The 25,168-nt window shown below is 42.6% G+C and overlaps 1 protein-coding gene across 1 annotated transcript in view; it reads left to right on the top strand.

Moving 5' to 3' along the window:
- The window catches only part of CDH13 (cadherin 13), a 1,051,953-nt gene extending 1,033,779 nt beyond the window's left edge, over positions 1 to 18,174 (top strand). Inside the window, exon 14 of the mRNA XM_073659781.1 lies at positions 9,244 to 18,174. Within this exon, the coding sequence (XP_073515882.1) occupies positions 9,244 to 9,251 (8 nt within the window). The 3' untranslated portion in view covers positions 9,252 to 18,174. The remainder of the gene's footprint in view (positions 1 to 9,243) is intronic.
- Positions 18,175 to 25,168: the final 6,994 nt, after the last annotated feature.

Below are 25,168 nucleotides of genomic sequence, written 5' to 3'. Positions count from 1 at the left end.
GTGTATCCGGGCTTCTATAGACAAAGATTCCTTATCTGATCATATTTGAAAAAGTGAAAAATATTGTTATAAATACATTAATAATACATTAATTAGAGAGAGAGAATCTTCCATGGCTGGACAATAAAGATAAGTGAATCAGTTAGTAACAAATAAAATGTAAGAATTGTCAGAAAAATTCCATTTTGCCAGCACCTAGAATTCTTCAGGATTATATTTGCATTTTTTATAGGTCCAGGAAGAGGTTAAAAATATTATACTTAACTGTTATAGATCCCTAGAAACCCCTACCTGTCCTGCTGATGCCACTCATCACCTGGTGCTTTGGATTGGTCTTCTTTTGAGTCTTCGTCTCAACGTGCATTGTTCTCCATGTGAAGCTCCTGCAAATCCGGATGGAAGACCAATGAGAAGACCTATTAAAAAAACAATGTAAAAGAAACTGGGGACTGGTTAATGGTCCTAGATCTACCTCCTATCTGTCCGGCTGGCGCCACCTGTCCAAATAGAAGATCCATCAAAAGACCAATGTAAAACAAGCCGAGGACCGGTTAATAGTCCTAGATCAACCTCCTACCTGTCCTGCTGAAGGCACTCCTCACCTGGTGCTCCATTTGCTTTGGATCAGTCTTCTATTGGGACTCTGTCATAACGTGCATTGTGCCTCATGTGAAGCCTAGTGAGAGCATTAAAATTCAGATGGAAGACCAAAAAGAAGACCCATCAAAAGACCACTCCAAGGCAAACTGAGGACCAGGCAGGGAGCTGTGGCAGTAGGACGGGTGAGGAGTGGTCTATGGACTGATGAGTTTAATCTTTTATCATTTTTTAATTTTTTCCCTGTCCCTCGTTCATTTCCCTTTGGGGTCTGGAGGGACCTCAAAACATACTAGTCTTTTCCAGGCAGATTTGAGTGAATCTGCCTTAGACGAATGTTGGTTGATTAGCTCTTTTCTACTGGACAGCTTTATTGTTGGGACCTTGTAGTCTCATTGTGACCCAAGCCCTTTACTCATGCAACCTGAAAAATACTATCCTCCTTGTAAGAAGTCAGTTATGTAATTCACAAGCTTGTGAGCGATACTTTAGAAGACCAACATCAATCAGGACCTTGGGGGCATGTACACAGAAACCGCGGTCTGCAAGTGGGTTTCTGGTAGGGCATGTCATTCTAGTCATGTGGCGAAGCTTGGTCCAGAGTTTGGACATTGTGTTACATAATAATTACTTCCAAAAAATGGCACTAAAGAGGCATTATTCTTTCTTTTGGAGGAGAACTAATTTGCATGAGTTTCCCATGAAGCGTTACCAATGAGCTTTCATATTTCAGCTATATTTCCATTATGGAAACCAGTACCCACAAGAGCTTATCGAAGCAGTGAAGGAGTCACTAACCAGATTCTTGGACTTTGGACTTTTTACCTATTGCAGATGTCATTGTATGATGTATCTCATTATTAATGGAGATTGTCCCTAACCTTGTCGGCACCCACTCTGGAACCAGCTGTCCTTTAGCTATGCCATTTTTACATCAGGTAATGTAAACTGTGAACTTGTGAGGCCTAGTCCCAGTTAGTTAGTAAGTTAGTGTAGTGTTAGTTTAGGGAGTACAATTGGGGGAGGAAGGTTGAACTTGATGGACCTAGGTCTTTATTCAACCTATGTTACTATGTTACTATGATGCCCAAAACAGTAATATCAATTCTATTCACCCACAGAAAAAAATAGAAAAAAATGAAACACCCTTACCATCTGGAGATGTTGTTAGTAGTGATGAGCGCGCATACTCGCAAGTACTCGGAACTCGCCCGAGCATATCAGTACTCGAGATACTCGGAGCTCACCGAGTACTTGCGAGATGCTCGGGTCCCCTCCCAGCATGTTTGGTGCTCTTTAGAGCGCCAATCAACATGCAGGGATTGCCTGCCAATCACTGTAATGCCGCAGTCATGTTGGTTGTGGCATTACAGTGATTGGCTGGCCGCACAGCGTCATCAGGTGTATATCAGACCTGGCGCCACCATGCTAGTCACAGTCACTCCGGAATCAGACAGTGTAGGGAGAGGTGCTGCTGAGCTAGGGAGAGATTTGCTTGTTTATTATGTAGTATAGGTAGTACAGAAATATATTACACATATCCATCTCAACAAACAGTCCTTCTGAGGACTAATCCATCTGCAGAGATATCAGACAGGCAGTGTATATAGGCAGGTAGGCAGTGTATATAGCAGACTGCAGTGCACATAGCACCAGAGGCTCCATTCCAGTTCTGCCTTCTGCTGCTGTTAGAGATTTCTAGACAAAGGCCCAGGTCTCAGGGGCCAGGAATAATTTTTTTTGATTCTTAATCCTCACTATTTGCTTAAAAAGCAATCCAGAGAACACCGTTTTTCTGCGCCATTTGCTTGTTGGCACTGCAGAATACAGCCAGGTCCTTTCCATATTACAGCGCTAAAAATCCAGCTATTCAAAACTCTGTTTTCTCCGTCACACCGATTACATATACGTTGTCAGAAAATACTGCCATTTCTGACCTCCATTAAAAATTTGTTTCAGTGTGTCAGTGAAGCAATTGACACCAGTTTGCTGTTCAAAATAGTTACCTACAGGCCAGGTATTTAAAACTGTGGTTTCTCCATCACACGGATCACATATAAGTTTGCTCCAAACTCAGTCATTTGTAGTGAGCGTGGAAGATATTGTCCTCCATTTAAAATGGGCAAAGCACGTGGCAAGGGACAGAGAACTGGACGTGATGGTGATGATGGTGCATGCAGAGGCCAAGGCCGTGGGCAAGCTGAAATTGTGCCACAACAAACACCCACATCTTCTCGCCCAACCTTCCTGTCCCAATTCCTAGGGGACCACAGCACACCACTATTGAACCCAGAGCAGTGTCAAAAGGTTGTTGGTTGGATAGCGGATAATGCTTCCAGTCACTTAGCCACCACCACCACCCTGTCCTCCACACGGTCAAGTCTCAGTAGCCGTGAGTCTGGACTGCATATTCCTCACCCTGATCCTCCTTCCTCCCACCATGCCGAGTGCCCGGAGACAACTGATCCCACAGTTGGACACTCTGAAGAGCTGTTCACTTTTCCATTTATAGATTCAGGCCTCTCGCCCTGTCCACTTGAAGCGGGGCAAGAGGAGATCGCATGTAGCGATGCCCAAATATTTGAGCAGCCACGGTCACATGAAGGAGACTGTGGGAAAGTGTCACAAGAGGTGGACGATGATGAGAGACAATTGCCAGAAAGTCAGGAGGAGGACCAGGGTGCGGAAGTGGATGAGGTAGTGGATGATATAGTAACTGACCCAACCTGGCAGGAGGACATGCAGAGCGAGGAGAGCAGCACACAGGGGGAGGGAGGCAGAGAACCCCAACAGGCAGGAAGAAGCAGTGTGGTGGATGCAGACAGAAGGCAGGCAACCGTTCCCCATAACACCAACACAAAGGAAGTTGCCAGTACAACTGTTAGGTCTTCCCGAGTCTGGTTGTTTTTTAAAGACTCTGCCGATAACACCAAAAAGGTCATTTGCACCACCTGCCAGGCCAGCATCAGCAGGGGTGGCAAAATAACCAGCCTGACCACCACCAGCATGATCAGGCACATGGCAGCAAAGCACCCGACTTTGTGAACCGAACCCCTGGGTCCAGGAACAGTGTCTGCGGGTGGCACCATTGCTTCTTCCGCTGTTGTGCATGCAAGCCAATCCCCTGTCCATGGTGCATGCAAAGATGCCTCCTGCCCTGCACCGGCCGTTGCATACTCTGAAGTAGCAGCATCAGGAAGCACGTCCATGTCCTTGTCCCAGCGCAGCGTTCAGTTGTCCATACCCCAGCCCTTGGAACGCAAGCGCAAATACACAGCCACGACTGCTTGTGCTCGAAATGTTGCCTTTTAGGCTTGTGGAGACGGAAGCATTCCGCAACCTGATGGCGGCGGCCGTCCCTCGGTACTTGGTCCCCAGCCGCCACTATTTTCCCGGTGTGCCGTCCCCGCATTACACAAGCACGTGTCTCAAAATATTAGCCGTGCCCTCAACAACGCAGTTACCGTGAAATTCCACCTAACCACGGACACGTGGACAAGTGCTTGTGGGCAGGGACGGTACATCTCACTGACGGCACACTGGGTTAACATAGTGGAAGCTGGGATCCTGTCGGACCTTGGGACGGAACACGTCCTCCCGACGCCAAGGATTGTGGGCCCTAGGTCAATCAGGGTTGCCCCCATGATCTACAGCTCCTGCACCTCATCCTCCTCAGCCTCCTCCTCATCTTCAGCCTCCATCTCCGAAATGACCACATCAGTCAGAAGCTGGAGGCACTGCAGCACTGCCTCAGGCCAAGTGGCAACAGGCTGTGCTGAAGCTAATATGCTTAGGTGAAAAACCGCACAATGCTGAAGAGTTGTGGACAGCTTTGAAAGAGCAGCCAGATCTGTAGCTCACACCGCTAAACCTACAGCCAGGCATGGTCATATGAGACAATGGCTGGAACCTGGTGGCGGCTCTGAGGCGAGGTGAGCTCACACACGTACCATGCCTGACCCATGTGCTTAACCTCGTGGTTCAGTGGTTTCTAAAATCCTACCCGGAGCTGCTGGATCTGCTTGGTAAAGTACGCCATCTGTGTACCCATTTTAGAAAGTCACCTACAGCTTCCGCCGCCCTTTCCGTGTTTCAGCAGCATTTGTTGCTTCCGGCTCACAGACTGGTGTGTGATGTCCCCACGCATTGGAACTCTACACTGGAGATGTTGGGAAGGATTCGTGAACAGAAGAGGGCAGTTGTTGAGTACCAGCATCAACAAGGCCGTCGGTCTTCAGCTCAGACTCCACACATAAGACCTCAGGAGTGGACATGGATGTCAGACATATGTACCATCCTCCAAAACTTTGAGGACTCCACCAAGATGGTGAGCGGCGATGACGCCATAATTGGCGTCACCATCCCACTTCATTGTCTTCTGAAATGCTCTGTGCTCACAATCAAAGAGGATGCATTGCAGGCGGAGCACGATGAGATGGAGCAATGAACCATACAGGGTGATTACACACAGCCCAGCCTCATCTCATCCCAACTTGGATTGGGGGACAATGAGGAAGAGGAGGAGGAGGAGGAGGAAGAACAGGAGCTAGCTTCATGTGCTATAGATGGTACTACCTGCACAGCTGTCATACCGTCTGTTCAGTGTAGATGGTCAAAGGACAGAAAGGAGGAGGAGGAGGAGAGCAAGGTCAGTCATCCTCTTGGTGAGGACACGGAAGTCTTGCCTGTTAGTAGTCTGGCACGCATGGCTGAGTTTATGTTATGCAGCCTTTCCCATGACCCTCGCGTTCTCAAAATTTTGGGTGACAGTCGTTACTGGTTGGTGACACTTCTAGACCCACGCTACAAGGAGAACTTTATATCTCTTATTCCTGAAGCGGACTGGTCTACAAAAATGGGGCTGTACCAGAAGTCCCTTGTTGCGGAACTATTAAAAAAATTCCCATCTGAAAACGCTGGCGGCAGACGTCATACTTCGTTGGACAGCCAAGGAGTACAGGCGAGAGAGACACAACTTCAATCCAGCAGAGGTAGGGTAACACTGTCAAAGTTCTGGGAGAATTTTCTCAGCCCCTCCCATTGCGCAGGCCCTGAGGCGCGGGGTACTCTCACAAGGAGTGCAAAGTTTGGGAAGATGCTGAGGGAGTACCAACGTCCTCCATGATTCCTCTGTGCCTTATAATTATTGGGTATCCAAGCTGGATACGTTGAATGAACTGGCTCTCTATGCCTTGGAGGTCCTGGCCTGCCCTGCCGCCAGCGTTTTATCAGAGCGGGTTTTTAGTGCCACTGGTGGAATTATAACTGATAAGCGCATCCGCCAGTCAACTGAAAATGCTGACAGGCTGACTCTTATTAAAATGAACAAGGGCTGGATTGGGCCAGACTTCTCAACACCACCGAATGATAGCAGTGTAACATAAATTCAAATCTAGTGTCTTTTCTTGGGAGGTGTATTCCCATGCACCTTTTCACACCCAGACATGGGTATACGCTTCCTGATTTTGGCTATTTGCTCTTGTCCTCCTCCTTCTCCTCATCCTCCACCACCATATCACCAGGGTGACCATGGTCCGTGATGCAACACCCACATAATTTTTTTAAAGGGTGTTTATGATGCCCGTAAAAAAAAAAAAAATTATACAGTATGTTCATGTACTGTATACTCCCCAGGGGTAAATGTTTGTCAGCCCATACACTTAGTGCATGAGCATTACAAGTATAGGAGACCCGCTCCTTTCTAATGGGAACATTTTTTTATGAGGCTCTCCTCCACGACTCTTCCAAGGGTCATTGGAGTGCCTCCCAATTGTTGGCAGCCCTTGCATTCACTGCATAGGCAAACACAATGGGAGACCTACTTCCTAATAATGGGAATATTGTTTTCAGGAGGCCCTCCTCTAAGTCTCTTCAAAGTGGTATTGGGGTGCGTCCAAATTTTAGGCAGCCCTGCCACTCACTGCATACACAATAACAGTATAGGAGACCCACTCTTTAGTAATGGGAACAATAAAACATAGCCGGCTGATGGCTCTCTAAGAATAGTGAGGGCCAACTGCTGGCCCTTTAAGAATAGTAAAGGCCGCCTGATGGCCCTATAAAAATAGGGTTTGTGACTTTCAGAGTCCCTCCTTCATAAATGAAACACGATGTGTCTGATGATATCTCACACACCACATGGCCAGATAAGGTTGTAAAATGTTAAAATTACATTTCCTGGTGAATGCATTTGTCACGTTTGAAAGCAATGCAAAATTGAAAAAATGCATCAAAAACGCAACGTGTTAACATAGCCCAAGGTGTGGAGGAGCATTTTTGTTTTTGGTTATTTACTTTGCTTTATATACAAGTCATTACCCTGGAAAGGATGTTTCTTAACATATTTCCCAGGAAAATCCATTTTGGTTTTGTTTTGGTATGTTTTATTGAGTCCATAAAAGTGGCGTAATATCTCTGACAACGTTGTTGACAGAAGTGACCTGGGAGTCAGAAATGCTTCAGGGGTCTTCCCCATGCTGTCTCCATGTCATTTGAGCACTGTTTCCATCGATTTGGGCAATTTTTAGGCCCTCTGCAGACCGCTGGGGGGAGCTGCCTGAAAAATGCTCGATTTTCCCATAGACTGACATTGGGCTCTTTGCTCAGGTCGAGCACTCGAGTATTCCAATGTGCTCGACCCCAGCATCAAGCACCCGAGCATTTTAGTGCTCACTAATCACTATTTATTAGTCTTAATTTAACTGGAGAATCTAAGAGCGAAGCAAGACCATGAAGATTAAGGGTTGGTCTTAGATCGCCATGAATTTTTGTATTTTGACTGGGACATTGATTGTTTTTATGTATACATGCTAGTCTGGGAGAGTAGATTTGTCCTCAGTCCTCAGGTTGGGTGGTAAACTGGGAAATTCCTTGTATTAACACCCTCCTATGGTGTACCACATCATACCCAAGTCAATCCAAAATAACATTGCCCAACCAATAAGGTAATGTAGATGTCCTTCAATAGTTTTGGGCATCAAGTGTGCAATGAGAAGTGTAAGCAATAGTTGCCTAGAACATAAGGGCCAGTAGTTCTCCCTAGGTTAGCGACTGCAGTGACTCGAACCCCAGGGGCTGTTTCCATCTTGACGTTCAGGCATGTCAATGTGCTTAGTGTCTCGGGCAGGTCTGAGAAGACAATGGGGAATGTTTGCCTGAAAATTGTCATGTGAACAGAACCTGTAAGTGATCAACCTGCTATAAAAACCACTCCTCCGGATACATGTGCTGGGTTTGGCTGGGCATGCATGTTCTCTGATGGTTGCTCTTCTCCACTGAGAACAAAGAATCGAGTGTATTGAAATCTAACTTGCCCAATCATTTTTATCTTTGGCATCGATCAAACAAATATCAGTTGTACTGTTTATACATGTTAGGTGTTCGTGCCACCAAAATCAATGAGTCTGACTGACCTAAAGTTGGCCATATAAAGTAGATAGCTGTCGGACGAACAATTGTTCTCTCCCCCATACACAGGACGAGCGCTCTTGTGTTCTCTACGAGAGCCACTGTCAGAATCCTCTCCCCGACTAACGTTTGAATTTCAACCGTCTGATTCTGATCTCCCTTGACACACATCGAGGGGACAGGCGGTGCCCATAAACATTAGATGGTCAGACAATCCCATTGAAATCAGATTTGGATGGCTTTCATCTAAAGTTCATGGCCTGGGTAGACCCAACACTATCTTGACTTTTCCCTTAAACTTTCTTCTATAGACGACCCTTCCGGCCTGAGTAGACCCAACACTATCTTGACTTTTCCTTTAGACTTTCTTCTATAGACGACCCTTCCGGCCTGAGTAGACCCAACACTATCTTGACTTTTCCCTTAGACTTTCTTCTATAGACGACCCTTCCAGCCTGGGTAGACCCACACTATCTTGACTTTTCCCATGGACTTTCTTCTATAGATGACCCTTCCAACCTGGATAGACCCAACACTATCTTTACTTTTCCCTTAGACTTTCTTCTATAGACGACCCTTCCGGCCTGGGTAGACCCAACACTATCTTGAGTTTTCCCTTAGACTTTCTTCTATAGACGACCCTTCCGGCCTGAGTAGGCCCAACACTATCTTGACTTTCCCTTAGACTTTCTTCTATAGATGACCCTTCCGGCCTGGGTAGACCCAACACTATCTTGACTTTTCCCTTAGACTTCTTCTATAGACGACCCTTCCAGCCTGCGTAGACCCAACACTATCTTGACTTTTCCCTTAGACTTTCTTCTATAGATGACCCTTCTGGCCTGGGTAGACCCAACACTATCTTGACTTTTCTCTTAGACTTTCTTCTATAGATGACCCTTCCGGCCTGGGTAGACCCAACACTATCTTGACTTTTCCCATGGACTTTCTTCTATAGACGACCCTTCCATTTAGGAAACTGAATGAGTTTGATCAGACTTGGCATTAACGGGTCCATACCCTTCTCTCCATTGAAAAGATAATCTTCTTATAACAGTAATGTCACCTCATCCCTCTCGCCGAGGCTTAGATTGAATGAATGCATCCTAGATTCAATGCCCCCCCCACACACCTGGCGCCGATAAATGACTCCATTGACATTGTTACCTATGAAATATTCACTTGCATTCAAGGCTTTTCATCTCTAATAACAAGTCTTTTTTTTTTTTTTCTTGGTAGGTCTGTGAGCACCGGGCATTTTCTACGCTGGCTATCACATCGCCATGGAAACAAGAAGAGGAGAAAGTTTAAAAAAAAAAAATGTTTATCCGAAAATTGCAGTATACCGTTGCTCCAAGATCAGTCCTCGACTGCTCCAGACTCTGTTTAATTTGCAACCTCAATTAGTCTATAAAATGGTACACCGGTCCTCGACAGCCTCCGATTCTGTATTCTTTGTATTACTGGATCCCTGCTGGAGATGCAAGAGTTTTTTTTTTGTAGTAAAGACAATGAGAACATTGTATGGACTCCACCTCCCGCTCGAGGCTGAACACCGCACCGATCCTACACAACTCGACATACGCACCATTTGTTTTTACTTTGTTGTACCGATTACTGAACCAGTTTGTCTGTCAGATTTGCGTGTACATGTGCTTAATTTTTAATCCAGATCCCAGACCACCTCCCCACCCTCACCCCCCACCTTAACCCAGACACGACTCGTGGCTGCGAGCGACGCGTTTCGAGGCAGCATGTTGTGTGCATTGAACCGAAACACTTTTAGAGAAAAACAGCCAAGGATTCCTTAATGGGTTCATGTTAATAAGATTACCAATCAGTATTTGACAAGGAGGCAGCAATGCAAATCCGGGATGGCGAAATAACACATTAAGGATACATCCACATTGCAAATAAAATGTAATAAGATGCTACTTAAACACATTGTAAGCCTGTCAGAAGTAATTAGAGAATATTAACCCCTTTCACTGCAGAGGACGATTGTATCAATTACGCGTGGCGGAAGGGACTGTGTTTAAAGGTCCTCGCTCCGCATCCTTGCAAACGCATTTCGCTCTTCATAACAAAGCGTTAGTCTACCGTGTCTGCGGAGAGTCGGCACGACTTCTCTACTATAAGATATTACTTCTGGGTGGTTAGCACACTCTTGTGATATAGAAAGTGGTATGAGAATATGCAATCGAGTTTTCGGAAAAAAATAGAGTTTGACGGGCACAGTTTGCTAAAAATCTATAATCTTGTAATATAGCGGATAATATATATATATAGAATACAGCAGATGGAATATTTTATAATAAAGGGTTTGTCACCTGGATCTACATCAGCTTTTATTTTACGAGTAACAGGAGCCTCTCCCCCTATCGGAGAACTTGTACATAGTTGCTAGGACTCTATTTTTTTCCAGGGACTCTCAACAAGACGGGTCATAAAATGAGTGATGTTTGCCATTCTTTGCATTAAAAGGGGCATTTCTGGTCTGTTCCAGGAGAGGAGTTTGCTCTCTTCATCAGAAAACAACCTATTGTTTAAATCTGGGTTTTGTGACATATTTTTAAAAAACTTTTGGCAATGTTGTCTTTTTTTACATATTATGATTTGTATATAAAAAATAAATTAGTAATCTTGCAATTTTCACACTGGCCACTGGGGATTTTTCAGACTTGTACTTCCTGTTTTTTCAGGAGGAATTTTCAGCAGTTTCTTTATCATCAGTGGCAGTATTGCAATGATCGAAAACACCTCTATACACAGCTGATAACACAAGATCCACCATTCACAATAGCTGATGTCACAGCTCACCTCCTCCTCCGCCTGAACAATGACTGATAAAACCTATATATACAGTAGATAACACAGGATCCAACATTCACAATAGGTGATGTCACAGCTCACCTCCTCCCCCTCCTGTACAATGACTGATAACACCTCTATATACAGTAGATAACACAGCATCCACCATTCACAATAGGTGATGTCACAGCTCACCTCCTCCTCCTCCTGTACAATGACTGATTGAAATTATGTCCAATTTTTTTCTCAGTTTTTTTGTTTTTTTTTCCCAACAAACACAAAGGAACTAAACATGTGTATAACAAAACGTGTGTAATTGTGATAATTTTCTGAGAGAATTGCTTCATTTTTTGGAATAATTTCAAGGGGGCTAACACTTTCGACCATGACTGTACAGTAGATAACACGTGAACCACCATTCACAATAGGTGATATCACAGCTCACCTCCTCCTCCTGTACAATGACTGATAACACCTCTGTATACAGTAGATAACACAGGATCCACCATTCACAATAGGTGATGTCACAGCTCACCTCCTCCTCCTGTACAATGACTGATAACACCTCTATATACAGTAGATAACACAGGATCCACCATTTACAATAGGTGATGTCACAGCTCATCTCCTCCTCCTCCTGAACAATGACTGATAACACTTCTATATACAGTAGATAACACAGGATCCACCATGTACAATAGGTGATGTCACAGCTCACCTCCTCCTCCTCCTGTACAATGATAACACCTCTATATACAGTAGATAACACAGGATCCACCATTCACAATAGGTGATGTCACAGCTCACCTCTTCCTCCTGTACAATGACTGATAAGACCTCTATATACAGTAGATAACACAGGATCCACCATTCACAATTGGTGATGTCACAGCTTACCTCCTCCTCCTCCTGTACAATGACTGATAACACCTCTATATACAGTAGATAACACAGGATCCACCGTTAACAATTGGTGATGTCACAGCTCACCTCATCCCCCTCCTGAACAATGACTAATAAAACCTCTATACCAAGTAGCTAACACAAAATCCATCAATCACAATAGGTGAGGTCACAGCTCACCTCCTCCAGTTCCTGTACAATAATATTTACACAGGCTCATTAAACTCTTCAAGAAAAAAGATAGGGTCAGGATCTGACTATTGTGGCTATTTACATGTGTTGTTTCCTTAAACAATAAAAGGTTGGTCTAAAAAAGCCCCAGAGGCCAGTGTAAAAAATAACACCAGTTCTATTTTTTATTTTTAATACAGATTGTGATATGTAAAAACAAAAATTCATCAAAATACATTTAACAAAAAAGTTGATTTAATCAATGGGTCATTTTCTGATGATAGCTTCCTTTTAAATAGAGGTTGAGGAAAAAACTGGATCATGGGTTCTCTTTATTGTTCTCCTGGAAGTAGAATTGTAGCAAGGCGGTCCTTCACCTGGGCAATAAAGTTTAGTTCCATGTCTTGTCCTTTATTTAAAGGAACCTGTCAGGATGATTTTACAACTGAAACTGATGGTATGTCTGCATAGGTCCTAATACAACAATAAAAATGATACCAATTTTGTATTAATTTAATGTGCCAGTGCAGAGAAATCAAGCTCGGAAGTCACATCGAAGTTAACCTGGAAGTGCATTAGGGGGGCGTGGTTATGTACTCCCAATGTATAGACACGTCCCCATGAACTTCAAGGCACAATTTACATGTGGCTTCAAAGCTCAATTTCTCAGTACTGCCACATCGGATTACTACAAGACAGGTATCATTTTTATTGTTGTACTGGGTCCTGTACAGCCATAACAACTGTTCTAGCTGTAAAATCACCCTGACAAGGAATTAAAATTGTAAGTTTTTACCCTAGAAAGTTACTTTTGGACTGAGAAAACAACACCAATGACTGAAATGTTCACACCTGTGCCAGGAATAAACCGGTGAAGACCACCAACAATTCTCCTCTCTCTGCTTCTTGGACCCATGTGGCATGGAGGAGTAGCACCTTGGGGTTAACTCCAGTCATATAGAATTATTTAGATTTTGAGTGGTCTTCAGGTTATGAACTTCCATAATGGACATCATTAAGAAGACCAATAGACTTGCAGGTACTAATAGTTGATAGGAGGACTAGAGACGGAAATCCTGTGCACCAGAGACATGTAGAAGATTAATTCCTTGTATAAACATTTCCAAACATGTAGAAACACGTTTCTCCATTGTAGCACCCAATGGCCGCCATCTCCATGACTCATTTGTAACCACTTCAAAAGCTAAAGTGTCAAAGTCTATCACGTAATTCTACTTTCCTTTATCCAGTCTATCATTTGACACAGTTTAGGGAATCTACCAGGGTTGAAGAAGTTACCAGAGTCCAGGAGTGCTGCCTTCACTACTTCTGGGCTCTACAAATGTCAACATCCAAGATTTTCCAGGGCAGATGTTCCACTAATGGTCCTGAATCCAGTAGACAATGGAGTACATGTTGTCTTTAGCATTATTGGGTTGTGTCTACAACCCCTCAAAATGAACATAAATCTTCTAGATCGGCAGCAACTGATACGGCACTTGACAGATGTCCTCCATTGTCTTTTTGGCATCAACATCCGACATGGTGGTCATCCTTTGGGTGGGATTGACGTTGAGATTTGCATTCACTTTCATTTACAGTTCAATCCACCATGGTAGAAATTTTCAGCTATGCAAATTATGCAATTCCATTTCCTTACAAAGTAATTTGCAAATTTTTTTTACAAACTTTCCTATCATCGCAAGGAGGTGCTCGGAGTCTTTTTTAGTAAACTGAACTAATATTTTTTTTTTTTGGTCTTCCTAATTTGTGGTCAGTAGTGAAAATGAAAGCACATCAGCCCTGGGTACATAGCTATAGAAATCTAAAAGTAAATGAAAAAAAAATATTTTTATCAGTCTTTGGGAAGTATGAGTTGATTTTTTTGGGAGGGTTTTATTTTGTGATCAGGTAGAATGCAGGAAGACATCCAGCAGAAGCAATAGAAAAGACTGTAAAAAAATAATTTATTAGTAACTATTAAAATATCAAAAGGGAAAGAAAAAAATCACCCTATGCCTACGCGTTTCGAGCACTAAGGTTCTTTAAAGCAAAGGTGAGAAAAATGTATTTCATGAACTGTTAATCTCACACCAATTCGTTTTTTTTCTCACGCTGGACAGTAACTAGGGTCCGATCAACTGCACAAATCATTCAACGATGGAGTCCTCAACCACCAATCACTTTGAATATACTTATGGCATACAACACGTTTTACTTTATTGGGGGAAGTTTTATAGGAGTAGAGATCGTTGGGCACGTAAAAACAGTGGTGGGGTCAATGGCAACCCAAGAAAATTTCAGTAAGGTTAGAAAAATTTCTTTGTACCATGGATAAGTCCTCTATTTTCTTTTGTGGCACTTTTTGTAAACTCCCTCCAGTAATTGTATTTTTCAGATAATTTTAGGTAAAACTGAATCATGCAACTATATTCCCATTATTTTTTTTTATTTTGAAAATACATAGTCTGATGTATCCAAATTGCAAAAAGTTCCCTTGTGGTCAAAAAAAGCAAAATTTCATGTTCTGAATGGCTTCTTTTTTTGCTGCAACATTACATAGCTTTCTCATGAAATGTTTTGCTATATTAGATCCAGAGAGTGTAAAATCCCCAAAAGTTTTTGTTTTCTGTAGTGACCTAATTAGAAAAAAAAAAAGATATTTACTGGGATAAAACACTCTATAAAAATATGTATTTTTGTGTCTTAGAACAAACTGTACAATAGCCGAGTCTTATTGAAAATGTTCCAAAATTTTGAAAATTGCAAAAATATTGAACAAATAAATTCTATGTTATTTTTTATCAATGGCAAATATTAATATTATAACTAGATTTTTTTAGAAATAAGGACATAATTTTTTTTAGCGTGATATAAGTAGAACAAGAGGAAGGCAAGACCTGGGCAAACTTTTTTTTTTTGGTCTGTAAATTCATGTTTTTTAAATCGAAATGAAACAGCGTAATAAATGAGATTGGAAAACTAATTATAAAAAAATATATTTTCTGATGTCCCTAAAATATAAACCAAACTTACAGTCCTATCGAATTTATTGTAGCCAGTGAGTGAGTGAAAATTGGACATCCGACTCGTAAGAACACCTGTGCCATGAACAAATTATTTCTTTTTCCTCGTAACAACATGAAGGGCATTCTTAAAGTTTAGGAAAATACATGTTTCAAAAAGTTCTGTAATTATATATTTCGAAAATTACAAAAAGTTTTATTAATATCCATTCCACTCAACTGGCTAAAATTAGACAACCAAGAAAAAAATATCTAGTATATGTAGTTCATTGAGAAAGAAAAAATAATAAAAGTTCTTTGAGGTCTTCGTGAAGCTGAAAGCATCTGGCATGCTTAATGGTCTTAAGATACATAGCGACTTGGAGAGGAAAGGTCATCACCTGGCATAGTGCCCATGGAAACTATCTTCTAGGTTGTTTGCTAAAGCTTATAAAGTGTCTGATAAGTATTTGCTTTGACCAGTGTTTAGCCACTCACAGGAAGAAATGTCTGTTAGGATTTCTTTGAAAATTCTTGTTCGAACATCTTCGTTCATCTATAATATGTAATTCGAGAAAAACACAGCCCAATCTAATATTCACATGAGAAATGGGTCAATTCTGAAATGGACAATCTGTTCTTCTAAGCACTCATTAAATCTTTCCATCACGTTGCTTTCCAAGTCGGAAGAATAAGGAAAGGTCTTGTTCTTGGCTCATGTTAATCAATGAAAAATTCTAAAGTAGGATCCAAAGATTGGCTTAAATCATCAATTGTCTTGGTAACCATTGAGATGGACAGGAATTGACCTTTTATTGTAAGTCTCATCTCCAAATTAAGAAAGTCAAAGCTGTGTAAAATATTTACTTTATCCCAGACCTTTATGATTCCAGACCTCCGATGTCAATCCCATAGCTGTTGGTCAAGGCTTAACCGTCTGCCATCATTTCTGATAACACAACTGTACTCCCATCCTAGACCACTGATGTCCATTCATTCGCTATTGGTCAAGGCTTAACCTTCTACCATCATTTTCTGATAACACGACTTTAGTCCCATCCTAGACCTCTGATGTCCATCCATTGGCTATTAGTCAAGGCTTAACCCTCTACCATAATTTCTGATAACACAACTTTACTCCCATCCCAGACCTCTGATGTCCATCTTTTGGCTATTAGTCAAGGTTTAACCTACCATTATTTCTAATAACACAACTGACCTCCCATCCCAGACCTCTGATGTCCATCCATTGGCTGTTGGTTAAAGCTTAACTTTCTTCCATCATTTATAATAACAGAAGTTTACTCCCAACCCAGACCTCTGATGTCCATCCCTTGGCTGTTGGTCAATGCTTAGCCTTCTACCATCATTTCTGATAACACAACTTTACTTTCACTCCATTTTCTTAAACTGTGCACATAGATCCTCAAATAACATCCACATTTTCAAGAGATCTCGCTTCTTTCTTGGCAACCCTTGGTAATTTTTCTATCCAAGGATCAAGAAAGTTGGTGGTTGGGAACATCGGAGGTTTATGAACCCAACTGGTGTAATAAATCCTAGTTGATATACAGTAGAAGATTACCATAAGTTGTATTTTTTCTTGAGACTTATAGACAGTTTTTGCTTCCCCATTGGAGGTTGGATAAGGGTTGAACATATTCCTCTCCCAGTTGATTTTTTTTCAGAAGAGAAGAGTGGAAGACTTTTCAGTTTTTGGGGGTTTCTTTAAGTAGAATGCATAGTAATGAAACCTTTGATGGAATCTGGTGAAATTGGCAATAGGACAATTGTTGCTCTAGTTAATGTTACAAGTCTACGATATTTGGCATCTTCAAGTTCATGTTGATGACCATTAGTCTTGCCTATTGAAAGGTGCCACTAAGATTTAAAGGAAGACCATCCAAGAGTTGTTATTATTTTCCAAGAAGAATTCATGTCAACCATCAATCTTGTATCCTCCACCTCTCCTATGAGGATAATGAATGCATCAAATAAATTCTTGTGTCATGTTCTTCTACCGGGAATGCCCCATTGCTGACTCCATGCACCCGCTTTAAATACATATATTTTGGCTTAGTTATATGTTCGAACCACAAGAACAATTTTGCATGTGAGAATTTTTGGAAACGTTGAGGAACATTTTGATTGTTTTTTTTTTTTAGAAGAACACCAAATGTGTATGTGCGGATGAGATGCTCATGAAAGCCAAGAGTATTCACGATTATATTTCTGAAGAACATTTATGGGCAAGACAATTGAACCCATTACCTCCCCGCCCCCAAAAAATAGCTGATCTATACCAGATATTTTGGTAAAGATTTAAATGTAAGAGGTTTCTATGTATTTAAACATTATATCCTTATTATGACCATAATTAAAATCCATCTTGGTTCTAAAGCTTGTATCATGCAATGAATTTTTCGGACGTCTTTGCCTCATTGTATTTGTTGGATGAGATTGTAAATTCTTATGCAATTATTATTTGTATCTGTCTGAAAAACTTAGATCTGCAAAAAAGACTAAGGCATCTTATTTCTGAATTTATGGCATTATTGACCACCATTGGTCTTCTTACACTAACGTGGACACAACTTTCAGAGGTTTGATAAGTAGTCCACTAATCGGTCCGTTGGTCACCTACAGCTGAGACATTAAGTGGTTGATTAAAAGGGGAAATCCAGCTGAAACCTATCTTCTGACGTGTCGTTAACTGGATATAATGATCCCGGCACCTGTTGCAAGAACGAAAGTCATGGAGTTCTAAAAAGTTCTCAAAATACCATCATCATTTGTAACAATGATTTTTCCTTAAGAATATTGTCAAAAATTTCCAATGTTGAAAATCTCTCGGGGCCATCAAAGTTGAGATCCAGACTTATCGACTTGACCAATGGGATCTTCTAACCATTATCAATGACATGTCGAAAGATCACTTTTGGTTGTGTTTCCCTATACAGGGATCCCTTATCTCACTAATAAATCCATAGAGTAAAAATGTCTGCCTCCATTGTAAGAAGGCAAATTGAAGAAATCTGAACTTTTTTTTTTATATTTTCTTGTTTTTTTTCTTTGTTTTCTGCTATAATTTACAATAAAACGGTGAATCCTTTTTTTTCCAAGCACATGTGGTTTGACACCGGTTCCAGGTCCTAGTTGCTGAACTGCTTGCTGTTCCTGAGGTGTAAATAAGCATTTTTTTGATTTATGATGTGGTTGCAAAGAAACTTGTAATTTATTTGTGAAATGCTAAAATAAAGGAAATCTGGACTTTTGCCTACTTGGTTTTAACAGAAGTGTTTTTTTTTATTTATTGCTTTTTTTAAAGTTACTGATGGGGTTCGGATCTTCGGATTATAAAATGGCATCTGAATATCACAATAAGCACATGGCAATGCTGATGCCACATTTTCATTTTATGATTCCCCTTTGCTCATGCACATGGCAATGCCCCCCGCACAGACCTAGAGGGCGATACTACAGGTCCAACACATGGTGCCTTCTTGCCATTAGTTGATTTTTATTTAGTTTGGTAATAGTTCCCCCTCTACCATCTTAAAAGCGGCCACATTGGTGATTACTTGTTAAAGGGATTGTCTACTACTGGGCATCCCCTCATTAGTGGGTTCATTTCTGAATGGTGACTTCTGTGCTATCTACTGTATATAGAGGTGTTATCTGTCATTGTACAGGAGGAGGTGAGCTGTGACATCACCTATTGTGAATGGTGGATCCTGTGTTATCTACTGTATACAGAGGTGTTATCAGTCATTGTACAGGAGGAGGAGGTGAGCTGTGACATCACCTATTGTGAATGGTGGATCCTGTGTTATCTACTGTATACAGAGGTGTTATCAGTCATTGTACAGGAGGAGGAGGTGAGCTGTGATATCACCTATTGTGAATGGTGGTTCACGTGTTATCTACTGTACAGTCATGGTCGAAAGTGTTAGCCCCCTTGAAATTATTCCAAAAAATGAAGCAATTCTCTCAGAAAATTATCACAATTACACACGTTTTGTTATACACATGTTTAGTTCCTTTGTGTTTGTTGGGAAAAAAAAACAAAAAAACTGAGAAAAAAATTGGACATAATTTCATAAAACCCCCAAAAATGGGCTGGACAAACTTGTTGGCACATTTCCAAAATTGTGGGTAAACAACTTTGTTTCAAGCATGTAATTCATTTTCAAACTCACCTGTGGCAAGTAACAGTTGTGGACAATATGAAAATCACACCTGAAAGCAGATAAAAAGGGGAGAAGTTAACTCAATCTTTGCATTGTGTGTCTGTGTGTGCAACACTAACCACGGAGAACAGAAAGAGGAGAAGAGAACTGTCTGAGAAACAAAATTGTTGAAAAATATCAACAATCTCAAGGTTACAAATCCATCTCCAGAGATCTTGATGTTCCTTTGTCCGCTGTGCGCAACATAATCAAGAAGTTTACAACCCATGGCACTGTAGTTAATCTCCTTTGATGTGAACAGCAGAGAAAATTTGATGGAAGATTGCAACGCAGGATCATCTGGATGGTGACTAAGCAGTCCCAATAAAGCTCCAAAGAAATTCAAGCTGTCCTGCAGGCTCAGGGTGCATCAGTGTCAGCGCAAACTATTCGTCGACATTTGAATGAAATGAAACACTGTGTCAAAGACTCGAAGTACCCCTTTGCTGACATAGAGGGAGATTAGCTGCAGTGCCATGGGCTGTAAACTTCTTGATTATGTTGCATACTGTGGATAAAAGAACATCAAGATCTCTGGAGATTAACTTGTAACCTTGAGATTATTGATATTTTTTAACAATTTTGGTTCCCAAGTCCTCAGACAGTTCTCTTCTCCTCTTTCTGTTCTCCATGCTTAGTGTGGCACATACAGACACATAATGCAAAGATTGAGGCTCAGTTCACATGATGCGGTTTTAATGCGTTTCCGCAGCGCTTTTTCCGCTGCGGAAACGCATCAAAACTGCTTGGTAAGAAGTCTGCCATGTACAGCAATGATAATCCGCATGTGCTGTGCACATGATGCGGAAATTTCCGGTGCGGATTATCATTGCGGCACAAACCACAGCACAAACAATTTAGGTGTGATTTTGCGGCAAAATTGCCCCCATTGAATCGCAGCAAACCCGCATGTATAATATCTATACATGCAGATTTGCTGCGTTTCAATGTAAAACAATAGGCGCAAAATCACACCGCGGCTGGTACCCGGGTCGAGAGAGGAGGCTGCTACTCCTCTCATCCAACCTCTGCTCTGGCTGATAACAGCGAGAGCAGCGTGGATGAGAGAAGCAGCAGCTTCTTCTCGCAGCCCGCGTGCCAGCGGCAGTGTAAAAAAGAATCAAAAGATAAAAATAAAAAAATAAACCTTCATACTCACCTCTCTGGTGGCCCCCGATGTCCTCCTGGGCAATGCTGTCCCTTCGGCGGCTTGCTGTACACTCGCGCCCCGCAGTGTACTTCCAGGACCTGTGGTGACGTCACTGATCACCTGATGGTCACGTGACCATCAGGTGATCGGTGACGTCACCGATCAGCTGATGGTCACATGACCGTCAGATGAACAGTGCCGCAGCAATCAGCTGATGGTCACATGACTATCAGCTGCTTGCTAAAGCCGGTAATCTGCCGATCGGTCTCATGACCGATCAGCTGATGCTGAGCGTGGGAAGATTCACAAGAACCCCAGCTGATGAACCCCAGTGACCTCTCCTGCAGCACTGTATACTGACAGGGTGTGATTTTACACTCCTGTCAGTATACAGTGCTATATTCTACAGATGTGACATCAGTGATTGCTGATGTCACAGCTGTAGAAATGATCTGGATCGTCGTGGGACCCTGGCATTACATGGATTACGCTGCTGACGGCGGACAGGTGAGGAATAGTGTTGAGCGAGTATGTTCTATTAACCATTTCGCTGAGTATGCTCGGGCCAAGCTTCAAGTAGTTACAGCTGCTCGGTGATATGGTTGAATCGCTCCCGTGTGCATGATTTGCGACTGTTTGACAGTTTTAGTGCATGTGAGGAATGTCTATTTCTTACACATTCCTCACATGTAATAAAGCTGTCAAACAGTTGCAAATCATGCACACGGGAGCGATTCAACCATATCATCGAGCAGGTATAAGTACTCGGAGCTCGGCCCGAGCATACTCGGAACAGAACATACTCGCTCAACCCTAGTGAGGAATATTGTTCTTTGTTTTTTTACATTTTTTTCAGGAGATTGAGGGCTTCGCGGAGGTAGGTAATGAAAAAAATTGTAGAACCATGTCTGTTTTATTTCATTAAAATACTTTATTCTGGCCGTGTCTTTTATTGAAAATGAGCCGATCATTTTACTATGCGGTTAGTAATGGGGGCGTCTTATAGACTTCCTCCATTACTAACCTGGGCTTCACGTCAGCCGCCAATACAAGGCTGACATGAACCCCAACCCCATTACCCCCTGCCAAAGCTACAGGGCAGTGTGGAAGAGCGAGGCTAAGTGCCAGATTTGGCGCATCTTATGGATGCGCCATTTCTGGGACTGCTGAGGGGTGATATTAATAGCCGTGGAGGGGGCTAGTATACACGGACCATTCCCTGGCTATTAATATCAGCCCACTGCTGTCTAGTTTAGCCTTTGCTGGCTAGATTTTATAGGGGGACCCCAAGTCAATTTTTTTCTGGGGTCCCCTGTAGTCTAGCCAGTAAAGGCTAAACAAACAGTTGTGGACTGATATTAATAGCCAGAGAAAATTGTTGGCTAATGGCCCCTTCCGCGACTACTAATATCAGCCCCCAGTGGTCGGCTTTCCCTCTGCTGGTTATAAAAATGGAGCGGGAGGCCACTAGCAACTCCACAAGAGAAATTGACATGCTGAGGCCCTGAAAGACGCGCCGCATGTCAGTGTCCACGGGTGATCCTCAGCCTCTGCTGCATGCATAGTGGACATGGGATTTCTAGAGATCCCATCCACTATAACGTAACATCTGGACGGTGCGGGTTTGATGCTGTATATATACGCAGCGTCAAACCTGCAGCGGCTCCTGACCGTGGCCACGTACCCACCCTCACCAGCAGCATATCAATTTCTGTAGTGGACACGCTAGTCTCTGCTGCAGATTTTGACTGATTTAATTGTCATTAAACGCGGTGGATTCACATGTACCAACATCAAAAGTGCCGCATTAGAACACCGCGTTTTGGATGCAACATAAATACTCTGTGTTCAAAGCACTGCTGAGTGCTGATCGAGGGGGCGTAGCAGCTGATGAACCAGCTGTGAGATGTTAATTATGTCCAAGGAAATGTTTGCCTAATGGCACCTTCCCAGGCTAAAAATAGAAGCTCACTGCAGCCGCATAAATTACATGAATAGAGATGCTAATGAAGATTGGGCGAATGGGACTAGCTCTTTTGTTTTGTGATGTCAAGGTGTCAATCAGACCTTTTCATCACCAAACAAAGTAAAGAAACAGACAGACACTGTCTTTAATCATTTAAACACTTTATTTGAAATACAACAGACACATTCTTTAATCATTTAAATGAACCAATATACTCACCCCAGCTCATATGGTAATCCAAGGGCTTAAGCAATGTAATGCATGTAAAAACGTGCCAAAAATCCATGTAAATGCGCATGTGATTTTTTTCTGCCAGGGGGAGACAAAAACGCTCAGGAAATTTCTGCTTCAAATCTGCATCGTGGGCACATACCCTGGGTCAACTTCTCCCCTTTTTATCTGGTTTCAGGTGTGATTTTCATATTGCTCACACCTGTTACTTGCCACAGGTGAGTTCGAATGAGCGTCACATGCTTGAAACAAAGTTGTTTAGCCACAAGGTGACAATTTTGTCTGAACCATTTGTGAGATTTTGTGTGAAATTATGTCCAATTTGCCTTATTTCCCGTGTGTAGAACAAAACGTGTAGTTGCAATAATTTTCTGGGAGAAATACTTCATTTTCTGGAACAATACCAAGGGTGCTGACACTTTTGGCCATGTTTGTATTTGGTCTTCATGAACTCTTAGTAGCCGCCCTTACTAATAGATGGGGGGGGGGTTCCTCTAGGGCACTTTTTCTAAGCCAAATTAAAGCTAAAAAAAATGAATGTGTTTTCCTAGGTGTTTATTAGTCAGATCAGATGATGTGCAGAATACGTTAAGACCGAAAGATGCAAAATCTCAGCAAAAAGAATACTTGCGCTATTGTTTATGGCAAACTCCAGCCATTTAACACGTTGCAGCCTCATTATCATGAGCTGCTTAGCAATTCAGCACTTTATGACCCTGACAGAAGTGAGATAAATCCTTCCCGTGATTCCCCTGAATGTAGACACAGTGCTCCAGGTTCTGCTCACTCCTCTCAATGCTCGGGTCTAATTGCTATGGCTTTCACGCATCATTCCCGAGAAAAAGGGGGTCAATTATCGTAAATCCTCAAGTTAGAGCACAACCAGAGTCATATTTCCTATTAATGTGACCAAATTGAATCCGTTTAGTGACTTAATTACTGCCGGTGGAGGATTTCCATTATTCACCAGCATAAATACTCTAAATAAGGTTTATTATCCTCGGTAAAAAAGGCATTTTTTTTCCCAACCGGCTCCATCATTTGTGCTTCATTACTAAACATGTACATCTTGTTGTTTTATAGGGGTAAGTACTTGGCGGAGGAAAGCCAACGTGTCCACCATAAATCCCAGTACAGTCAATTTATTGGGCCAGTTCATAGACATGCGTTTATTTTCTCATTGCCTCTAAGTCTTGGAATGAGATAGAATCTGCCCCTCTACCCTCCGATATTGGACCTTTTTGTGGAGCAGTAGTCAGTGACCAACATTACTTTTGAAATGCTCCTCATTTCTTGCCCATACCTGCATGGAAACAATGTGGTAACACCAGCGTGTACATTGTAAGCCCAAACATTGTGGAAAGCACCTGGCTGACTCAGTCATATCAGTAGTCTTTGTCCTTGATGGCAAAAAGCTGGTGCTCCAGTGGCATTAGGTGGTACTACAAAAAACAAAAATTGCAGGGAACCATCTTTTTTAATCTCTCTGTGCAATTTTTAGTGACAATCTGCAACCACCAGCAATAGCAGCCTGTGCTACCAGCCCACCTGCAACAAGGTGTCTGATTTCCTGCTCAACTCTGCTATTCCCATGTGCTACCTGCACTGCTGCAACAAGGTGCCTGATTTCCTGCACAACTCTGCTATTCACATGTGCTACCCTCACTCTTGCAACAAGGTGTCTGATTTCCTGCTCAACTCTGCAATTCCCATGTGCTACCGGCACTGCTGCAACAAGGTGCCTGATTTCCTGCTCAACTCTGCTATTCACATGTGCTACCTGCACTCCTGCAACAAGGTGCCTGATTTCCTGCTCAACTCTGCTATTCCCATATGCTGCCTGCACTGCTGCAACAAGGTGCCTGATTTCCTGCTCAACTCTGCTATTCATATGTGCTACCAACACTCCTGCAACAAGGTGCCTGATTTCCTGCTCAACTCTGCTATTCCCATGTGCTACCTGCACTGCTGCAACAAGGTGCCTGATTTCCTGCTCAACTCTGCTATTCACATGTGCTACCCTCACTCTTGCAACAAGGTGTCTGATTTCCTGCTCAACTCTGCAATTCCCATGTGCTACCGGCACTGCTGCAACAAGGTGCCTGATTTCCTGCTCAACTCTGCTATTCACATGTGCTACCCTCACTCCTGCAACAAGGTGCCAGATTTCCTGCTCAACTCTGCTATTTACATGTGCTACCTGCACTGCTGCAACAACGTGCCTGATTTCCTGCTCAACTCTGCTATTCACATGTGCTACCCTCACTCCTGCAACAAGGTGACTGATTTCCTGCTCAACTCTGCTATTCACATGTGCTACCTGCACTGCTGCAACAACGTGCCTGATTTCCTGCTCAACTCTGCTATTCACATGTGCTACCGTCACTCCTGCAACAAGGTGCCTAATTTCCTGCTCAACCCTGCTATTCTCATGTGCTACCTGCACTGCTGCAACAACGTGCCTGATTTCCTGCTCAACCCTGCTATTCACATGTGCTACCCTCACTCCTGCAACAAGGTGCCTGATTTCCTGCTTAACTCTGCTATTCACATGAGCTATCCGCCCACCTGCAACAAGGTGTCTGATTTCCTGCTCAACTCTGCTATTCCCATATGCTACCTGCACTGCTGCAACAAGGTGCCTGATTTCCTGCTCAACTCTGCTATTCATATGTGCTACCAACACTCCTGCAACAAG

This window comes from Phyllobates terribilis, unplaced genomic scaffold (assembly GCF_046119375.1).
Source record: "Phyllobates terribilis strain yellow unplaced genomic scaffold, ASM4611937v1 Scaffold_14__1_contigs__length_39327217, whole genome shotgun sequence".
In the NCBI taxonomy this organism is placed as follows: Eukaryota; Metazoa; Chordata; class Amphibia; order Anura; family Dendrobatidae; genus Phyllobates; species Phyllobates terribilis.
The sequence above is the reverse complement of the archived record's forward strand: the minus strand, read 5'-3'. Positions and strand labels throughout refer to the sequence as shown.